The 9,531-nt window shown below is 48.4% G+C and overlaps 1 protein-coding gene across 1 annotated transcript in view; it reads right to left on the reverse strand.

Moving 5' to 3' along the window:
* The window catches only part of TRABD2A (TraB domain containing 2A), a gene marked incomplete at both ends in the record, with an annotated part of 34,812 nt that extends 25,798 nt beyond the window's left edge, over nucleotides 1–9,014 (reverse strand). The window contains 2 exons of the mRNA XM_080711416.1: nucleotides 4,550–5,110; nucleotides 8,907–9,014. Of these exons, the coding sequence (XP_080567542.1) occupies nucleotides 4,550–5,110; nucleotides 8,907–9,014 (669 nt within the window). The remainder of the gene's footprint in view (nucleotides 1–4,549; nucleotides 5,111–8,906) is intronic.
* Nucleotides 9,015–9,531: the final 517 nt, after the last annotated feature.

The raw sequence follows: 9,531 nt of genomic DNA on the forward strand, positions 1-9,531 counted from the left end.
ATAAGGAGCCAGGCATGGTGGCTCACGCTTGTAATCCCAGCATTCAGGAGGCTGAGACCGGAGGATTACAGTTCGCGGACAGCCTCAGCTACTTAGTGAGGCCCTCTGCAACTTAGTGAGAACCTGTTTCAAAATGAAGAATAAAAAAATAGGGCAGGGGGTGTAGCTCGGAGGTCAAATGCCCCTGGGTTCCATCCCCAGACCCTCAATAAATAAATAAATAAATAAATAAAATAAGGTCTGGGGTGTTGCTCAGAGGTATAAATATTCTGGGTTCAGTCCCCATTATTAATAAAAATTAAACATAAAAATAAAGGGAAGTCAGGCGTGGTGTAATCCCAGCATTCGGGAGACTGAGACTGGAAGATCACGGTTCGCAAACAGCCTCAGCTATTTAGTGAGGCCCTTTGCAACTCAGTGAGACCCTGTTTCAAAATAAAGAATAAAAAATAGGGCTGGGGGTATTGCTCGGAGGTAGAATGCCCTTGGGTTCCATCCCCAGTACCACAAAAAATAAAATAAAATAAAATTACCAATGAAGCCTGGCATACGAGAGGCTCCAGATGTTAGCTGCCTCCCCCTGGTATCTTATAAGAGGTAGGAAGGCTTCCCAATCTACTGTTTAATTAGCTTCTGACAACAGGATGGTGGGGTGTTATTATCCCCATTCGAAAAATGAAATAGCTAAAGAGAAGTTAAATAACTTCAGAGACGTTAAGTGAATGGCTCAGTCCTACACTGGTGAGTGGCGGTGCCGGAACTCCTACCCCGCACAGCTGGCTCGGGCAGGGATGCTCCTCCACCAGGACAGTGTTCCTCAGCCCCTGCAGCCTTGCCTCAGCGGCACCTCAGTCATGACCTGCCTCTCCACAGATCCAAGAGGTAGGTGGGGCCCTGGGGCACAGAGCCAGAGGCTCCTCCAGACCAGGCTTCCCCGGCCTTGAAGGCAAGACTCGGTCTGTTATTACTCCTCTGCCCTCGGCCTCTACCCCACAGTGTTCACAGGGTCTGAGGAAGCAGCTCCGGAGCCTGAGGGACCTGGACACCCCTGTGTCCCACTGTATCTAATGGGCACCTGCTTTCGTCCTTCAGAGCTTCAGAGAACAGGAAGGGAACCAGCCACCCCTCTAATGGGCAGGAGAAGGGCCCTAGTGAATGAGTTGGAACTCATTCCGTTAACAAAATAAATACAAATGACTTGGGTTGGTTACACACACCTGTAATCCCACTACTTCAGACAGGAAGATCACAGGCTCAAGACTAGCTTCAGCAAGTTAGCAAGACCCTGTTTCCAAATAAAAAGTATAAATTTATAGAGATATAGCTCAGAGGTATATATAATTCTGGCTTCAATCCCTAGCACCACAATAAAATAAAATATCTCTTAATGTATTTTGGGGTTTTTTTTTTTTGGTGGTACTGGGGTTTCTGGAAGCCCTTCTACCTCTGGGCTACACTCCCAGACCTATTGTATACTTTTATTTGGAAACAGGGTCTCTTAAGCTAGCGCACGCGGCTGGCTTCGAACCTGCGCGATCCTCCTGTCTCCGCCTCCCAAGCGCGGGGATTACAAGCGTGCGCCACCACGCCCGGCTTAATGTATTATTTTAAGAGATAGCGATATACCTCTTCTCTCAAAGATATCTTGCTTTAGCATTATTAATTTTATTAATTTGACTTCCAGGCTTCTCTATCCTCCCAGCTTGAAGTATAAAAGAAGGCTCTGGTTCAGATTAAAACGCTCATAAATTTCAAACTTTTGAGGCTGAATTCAATGAACCTTCAAATCAAAGCATTTGTTTTTCAAAAACAAAAAGTTAGAATATGAATCTTTAGGTTTCCAAAATAACACAAAAGAAACCATCCCTAGGAGATCAAAACAGACAATTAGTAATTTCTTATCTTGTCTATAAGGCTCAATGTGCCAAACAAATGCTAGATTCTAGCATCTGAGCACATAATTATAGAATTTTAGCAAAATACATCCTCTATTTCATTATCAATCCAAACACACCATTTTTAGGCTGTTAAATGTCCTTAAACAAGCCAATCATGGTGCCATACACTTGTAATCCCAGTACTTGGGAGGCTGAGACAGAAGGATCACAGGTTCACGGCCAGCCTCAACTACTTAGAGAGGCCCTGGGCAACTTAAATCCTGTTTCAAAATAAGAATTAAAAGCCGGATGTCGTGGCGCACACTTGCGTTTGTAATCCCCGCGCTTGGGAGGCAGAGACAGGAGGATCGTGCAGGTTCAAAGCCAGTCATGCTGGCTTAAGAGACCCTGTTTCCAAATTTTAAAAAAGGTAAGCCGGGCATGGTGGTGCACGCTTCTAATCCCCGTGCTTGGGAGGCAGAGACAGGAGGATCGCACAGGTTCGAAGCCAGCCTCACTGGCTTAAGAGACCCCGTTTCCAAATAAAAAACTATAAAAAGATAGGTCTGGGAGTGTAGCCCGGAAGTAGAAGGGCTTCCAGGAACCCCAGTACCATCAAATTTAAAAAATATATAAAATAGGTCTGGGAGTGTAGCCCGGAGGTAGAAGGATTTCCAGGAACCCCAGTACCACCAGTAAATAAATAAATAAATAAATAAATAAATAAATAGAATAAAAACTAAGCTAGGCATAGCGGCGTACACTTGTAACTCCAGTACTTGGGAGGCTGAGACAGAAGGATCGCAGTTCAAGGTCAGCCTCAGCTACTCAGGGAGGCCCTCCACAACTTAGTGAGACCCTGTTTCAAAATAAAGAATAAAAAAAAAAAAAAAGAGCTGGGGGTGTAGGTTGGAGGTAAAATGCCCCTAGGTTTAATCCCCAGTACCACAAAAAAAAAAAAATGTTCTTATACCCTTTAAATAACGATTCTCATTTGTTATTTCAAGATCTACTAAAACATTGGATTAACAGTCATCTCAAATGCTGAGGCCCAACATCTCAAGGCTACCCACTGAGGACATTTACAAAGAAAGATTTATTTCATATTACAAACTTCCCATTGACCCCCAGAATTGTCTAATGTGTGTTTTCTCATCTCTCTCTGCAACCTTTGGCAGTCCTGAGTATCAAACCCATCTAATATATTTAATTTAATTTATTTATTTATTGCGGGTCTGGGGTTGGAACCCAGGGGCATTTGACCTCGGAGCTACACCCCCAGCCCTATTTTTTATTCTTTATTTTGAAACCAGGTCTCACTGAGTTGCAGAGGGCCTCACTAAGTAGCTGAGGCTGTCGGCGAACCGCGATCCTCAGGTTTCAGCCTCCCGAATGCTGGGATGACAAGTGTGCGCCACCACGCCTGGCTTCTAATATACTTTAAAACAACTTTTGCCAGAACAATTAAACAACGGCCCTTTGGTAAAATATTGTTTGTCTTATGAGAAGTGAAGGACTTCTTAAACATCAGCCTCAATTCCTGCGTCAAGGTTGGATCTATTAACCATGCACCAGAGGAACCTAACTGTACCTAGGAAAGACACAGTCCTGGGTCAGCGTCTGAAAGAGGAACATCAGATGGACTGCTGTCACCAGTAACAGTCATGGCCAAGATCATCATCAAAGTAGGCCATGCCCTGTAACAGAATGGCATTCACGTGTGCACTGCCTCTTAAAGTAGCTTCTCAATGAATAATCTGAATTAAAATGCATAAGAAGCCAGACATGGTGGTGTTCTCCTGTAATCCCAATACTTGATAGACTGAGGCAGGAGGATTGCAGATTCGTGGCCAGCCGCAGCAACTTAGTGAGACCCCTGGCAATTTAGTGAGACCCTGTTTAAAATAATAAAAAAAATGATAGAGCTGGGGTTAAGACTCTGAGGTAGACTTCCTCTAGGTTTAATCTCCAGTACCATAATAAAATAAAATAAAATAAAATGCCAGATGTGGTGGCACATGTCTGTAGTTCCAGTATTGGGAGGCTTAAATAGGAGGATCCCAGGTTCAAAGCCAGAAGCCTCAGCAACTTAGCAAGGATCTCAGCAACTTAATGAGATCCTGTTTCCAAATAAAAACTAAAATAGGCCCGGGCATGGTGGCGCACGCTTATAATCCCCACACTTGGGAGGCGGAGATAGGAGGATCGCACAGGTTCGAAGCCAGAAGCACTGGCTTAAGAGACCCTGTTTCCAAAAGTAAAAAAAATATAAAATAGGTCTGGTAATGTAGCCCGGAGGTAGAAGGGCTTACAGGAACCCCAGTACCACAAAAAAAAAAAAAATATATATATATATATATATATGGCTGGGGGTAGCTCAGAGGTAGAATGCATACACACACACACACACACACACACACACACACACACACATACATACATGCAAAACAAAAGTAGGTAATATTTATTGGGATGACAAGAAAAAAACAATTTTTTTTCTCGGCAATATACAAAGAAGTAGTATCAGTGACCATTAGGCTTTCTTTTTAATCCCCAAAATAGTATTGAGCAAAGACAATTTTTAGAGGAGCTATGCATCTCTCACGTGGGAACTGGGTAGATTCGCTCACACTGTCAAACGCCACCAAGCTCTTCTTGCGGAAGAGACTCACCTGGGAGAAGTTGAGCCCATTCAATGGCCGGCATTGCTCTTCTACCTTTTCCACGGCCCCCGTCTGTTTCTTCAGCCGCTCGGCTTCCTGGGCAAGGTACAGGTCTAGGACAGGCACCCCACGGGACTTAATGTCCACTTCCGTCAGGGAGTTGACCATGAGCATCACCCAGATGGGCCTCTTGCGCTCCCAGTTCCCCGCGATGGCGTTGAACAGGTAGTCCGCGTAGAGCCCCCTGCCGCGCTGCTCTGGGGTCATCCAGGAGGGCATCGTTAGCTTCACGTACTCCAGGTGGCGCTTGAGGCGGCAGTAGATGTCCCTGGGGAGCACGTCTCGGAGGTTCTTGCCCTGTGGCAGCATCTGGCAGCTGGTGAGCGCCGAGATGGTGTAGGGGTCCGTGAGGTCTAACTCAAAGTACACTATGCTGCTCTGCTGGAAAGCCTCCTTGGAGTTGTCAGGGATGAAGTCCCAGACCCGGGTGTAGGGAACATGGATGGTGCCAAAGAAGTAAGATGGCGGGTCTCGCTTTATAGTCCACAGGAAAGAATTCAGTTCATTTTGCTAGAGAGAGAGAGAGAGAGAGAGAGAGAGAGAGAGAGAGAGAACATTAAAGTATGATATGGGCGGGCAGGAGGGGTCAGGAGAGGAGAAGATGAATTAAACAAACTATTGCAGAATAAAAATGATCAAAGGAAGATTTAGACTTTTTTTTTTTTTTTTTTTGGCAGTACTGGGTCACTCGGCCTCCAAGCTACACCACCTGCCCTATTTTTTATTCTTTATTTTGAAACAGGGTCTCACTAAGTTATGGAGGGCCTCACTGAGTAGCTGAGGCTATCCACGAACTGTGATCCTCTGGTCTCAGCCTCCCGAATGCTAGGATTACAAGCGTGCGCCACCATGCCCGGCTAGATTTAGACTTTTTAGACTTTTGAGTCCAGGTATATTTACCTGCCAGGAGCAGGTGTCTGTATTCAGCCTGTATCTCAACAAAATTCTGATTCAAAGCAAGAAAGTCGTCACCAAAATTGAGTTTTCCCCATGCCTACCCTAGCAAGGGGCTATACAGGGATTAGAGGAGGCTTTCAAGGGATACCAAGAATGCACCTGGAGTCCAAGGATATACAGGAAAGAGACACGTGAGGAGGGTCCTCCCAGAGGCACAGGGCAGACTTGATATTCCTTGTTTCTTTAGATCTCAAATCCAGCATCCCCAAGGGCTCTCAACTCTGGCTGCACAGTGGAGTCACTTGCAAAGCTGGCAAAGTCCAATGTCTGGGTCCTGCCGCAGACCAATCATATCAGCATCTCTGGAGGCTGGGTCTCAGGGGAGGAAATTATTTTCTCAGTGCTGGGGATCACACACAAGGCCTTATACATGCTAGACAATCACTCTACCACTGAGCTATAACTGCAGCCCCAGAGGTGGGAGTTTTAAAGCTCCCCTGGTGATCCCAATGCCTAAGTAAGGCAGAAACCATGATTTTAGTAAACCCTGACTTCACAGTTTATTCCTGTCCCTATTGGGCATGGACTGAACTACTGCATTTGTTTTGTTTTTGTTTTTTGTTTTTGTTTTACAAAACGTTCTAGCTGGGCATGGTGGCACACATTCGTAATCCCAGTTTGTAATCCCCGCAGCACTTGGGAGGCTGAGACAGGAGGATGGCCCAGGTTCAAATTAAGAGACCCTGTTTCCAAATCAAATATAAAATAGGTCTGGGAGTGTAGCCCGAGGTAGAAGGCCCCTGGGTTCCATCCCCAGTAACACACACACACACACACACACACACACACACACACACACACACACACCAGAAAACTGGATGGAGTTCCAGAGATTCTTAGAAGTCTCTGGGTATATGTCCATCTAAGGCCAGACTGTTTCACCCTTTGCTTCTGAGCATCTTAACTCAGCAGCAGACATTTATGGAGTGTCTATTTATTAAAAGGGACTGTTCAAATAAGTGCACAGGATAGTTCCCAAAGGAGTCCAAGTGCAAAGGCCAGACATATGTGTAATTAAAACACATCACACAATCCAGAACTGAAAATTCAGGTTTATGTTTTAAAAAAAAAAAAGGTTTGGAGCCAGGCATGGTGGTGCACGCTTGTAATCCCAGCATTTGGGAGACTGAGACAGGAGGATCACGGTTTGCGGACAGCCTCAGCTACTACTCAGTGAGGCCCTCCGCAATTCAGGGAGACCCTGTTTCAAAAAACAGAATAAAAAATAGGGCTGGGGGGTGTAGCTCAGAGGTCAAATGCCCCTGGGTTCCATCCCCAGACCCACAAAAAATAAAAAATAAAAAGATGGTGATTAAGTGCCACAGAAAAAAATAATGCAAGGAAGGCTGATAGGGGAGTGGGTTGCAGCATCAGTTTTAATAGGATTCTCAGGAAGAGTCACCCTGAAAGACATTTCAGCCAAGATCAGCTAGAGGTGAGGGAGCAAGCATGTGGATAAACAGGAAAAGAACTTTTCCAGGGGAAATAAAATGCATTTTAAAAATCACTAGGCAAGAATAGCAGAGAACACTCGAGTCACTCTGCTGACATGTTGAGAAGGTGCTGCCAGGTGCTGCGGGAAACCCCTGCAGTATCTGTGAGCAAACTTGGGCTCAGAAGACCTAATGATTAACCCAGGATAGGAATCAAAATAGCACTCCAGCAAGCCAGGCATCCTCCAGGATTCCATCCAGCTGTTGCACTAGATTGGAGGCTGGATTCCAGAGTTTCCACTCTCCCATCTAGAGCCTCCAGGCCCCTGACGGACCCACCCACGATGTCTTTTATAGCGCCAGCTCAAGTCTGCAGCCCTGCTCCCTGACTGCTCCTCCCAGCTCTCAAGGGGCTAGGACAGAGTTTGACCACAGAATACAGTGTCTCTCAAAGTGTGGTCCAGGGACCTGTAAGTGTCCTCATGAACTATTCAGAGAGACTGCAAAGTTAAAATTATGGTCGTAACGCTAAGATATCTTCTTTGATCCTCACTCTCACAAACCTATGATAGAATTTTCTGGATGCTACACAAATATAATGACAGCACTCCTTGATAGTTACTGGAACATATTCTCTGGTATCTAATACCTCCGTTAATAACCACATAAATAAAACCTGATTGTTTAAATTTTTTATACTTTTTTGGGTATTGAGGATTGAACTCAGGGGGAGGGGCATTATACCTTCGAGCTACACCCCCCAGCACTATTTGGCTTTTTTATTTGGAAAGAAGGTCTCACTGTGTTGCTGAGAGCCTCCTTCAGTACCAAGGCTTCCCTTCCCGGTGCCTCCTGACTTCACCACTCCAGGACGTGCCTCCCGGTGTCCGGTGTCCGCAGCCCTGCACCTTCCAGCACACTGGGAGGTTTCCCCGCCAGTCCCCTTCCCTGCCCGCTCGAATAAAATCTGAGCACCTGTCCAGGAAGGAGCTAGCCTCCTCATCCCGGCACAGGGCTTCCAAGAGCCCCAGGTCACCAGAAGGGCAAAACCTGGGGTCACTCTCCCCAGAACTGGAGATGCAGAGAGCTCACATCTACTGACACATATTCACCCTCTGCTATGCTCAGAAGAGGGGGCTTGAGGACCACACGAGATTCCAAGTGTAAGAAGACTGATCAAGAGATGCAAACAGTCACCTCCAAAGAGGTCTCGCCTAGTTTCCGCTCTGCTCCTGCTCCTACAGGGTGGGTTGACTCAGAAAGGACCCTGGGTAGAACCCCCGCCTCACCCATGAAACGCCAACCTGAATCTCTAAGAAGCTCTCAGCGTGTAGACATGAAGCTATCAGACAGCGATCACTCTGCGAAGGCGCTCTGTGTCTTGGAGCACAGAGGCCCCCCTCTGAGCCTCAGTTCCCCCGAGATGTAAAATAAGGCTCATCAGACTCTCTTCTAATTCGGGCATTCAATAGACAACGGTTGAATCAAGCAGCTGCCGGGTGCTCTTAATTTTTTTTTTTTTTTTTTTTAACAAGAGCATGTGAAATTACTTGCTTAGAGAAGAGAGGGCAGAATAAAGTTCCAAAGTAGAGGTGCCCAAGGATTAGCTAGCCCGGCCCTGCCCTCCGGGATCGATGCTCCATCCGCGGGCGGGGCAGGCTGGCGAGACGCCCAGGGAGGGACCCCTCCAGGACGCCTGGGGGTCGCGGAGAGCAGAGCCGGGCACCTGGTGGCTTGCAGGGGGAAGGATGCGCCCCCCTCCCCCGGGAAGAGAGGGCCAGAGGGCTCTTGGAAAGGTGCGTGAGCGAGGTTGCCGGCTCGGGTCGGGGTGCACGGAGCTCCGAGGGGTTCGCAGGGAAGGCCCCCCCCCAGGGAGGTGCGGCGGACGCGCGGCCCGCCCCGGACGCGCGCCTTACTTGGGGCGTGGGTTCGCAGCTGGCCGAGGTGGGCGCCCCGCGCCCCGGGGCTGCGCCCACGGGCAGGAGGTAGAGGGTCCGCAGCAGGAACCAGCTCCAGGGACTCATCCTCTTCCCAGAGGCTCCGGGCTCCGGGTGGGGAAGAAGACGGGAGGGATGGCGGCCGCCCCGATGGGCTAGCTGCGGACTCGCCGGGCACCCGCCATCGCGCTCGGGCTGGGGCCGGGGCGCTCCCTGCAGCCGGCGCCGCTCGCCCGCGGGCTCTGCAGTGTGCGCCGCAGCCTCCGGGAGGAGCCCGGCGAGCCCCCAGCGGCGGCCACGTGGGCCGGCCGGGGCTCCCCCCACCCCGAGGCTGGGCTGCCCCAAGCGCCTTCGCCCCGGGAGCCCCGGCTCCGGGTTCCCCGCCCAGACAGGGCCGCCGAAAAAGTGAAGTTCTGGCGCTGCTAAAAGTTCGGCCTGAAGTCACGTGGGTTCCTTCCCGTGGCTCTGTGCCGATTCTGCCCATTTTGAGAGTCTCTCCCTGGAAAGACAGAGCTCAGAGAAATAATTGAAAGGCTATTTATAAAGGAGATTTCGTTAAGGAAGGGAAATAGCGTGGAGGTTTGGTCTGTAAAAGAAAGAGGAA

This window comes from Muscardinus avellanarius (genome assembly GCF_963383645.1).
Source record: "Muscardinus avellanarius genome assembly, chromosome: 15".
NCBI lineage: Eukaryota > Metazoa > Chordata > Mammalia > Rodentia > Gliridae > Muscardinus > Muscardinus avellanarius.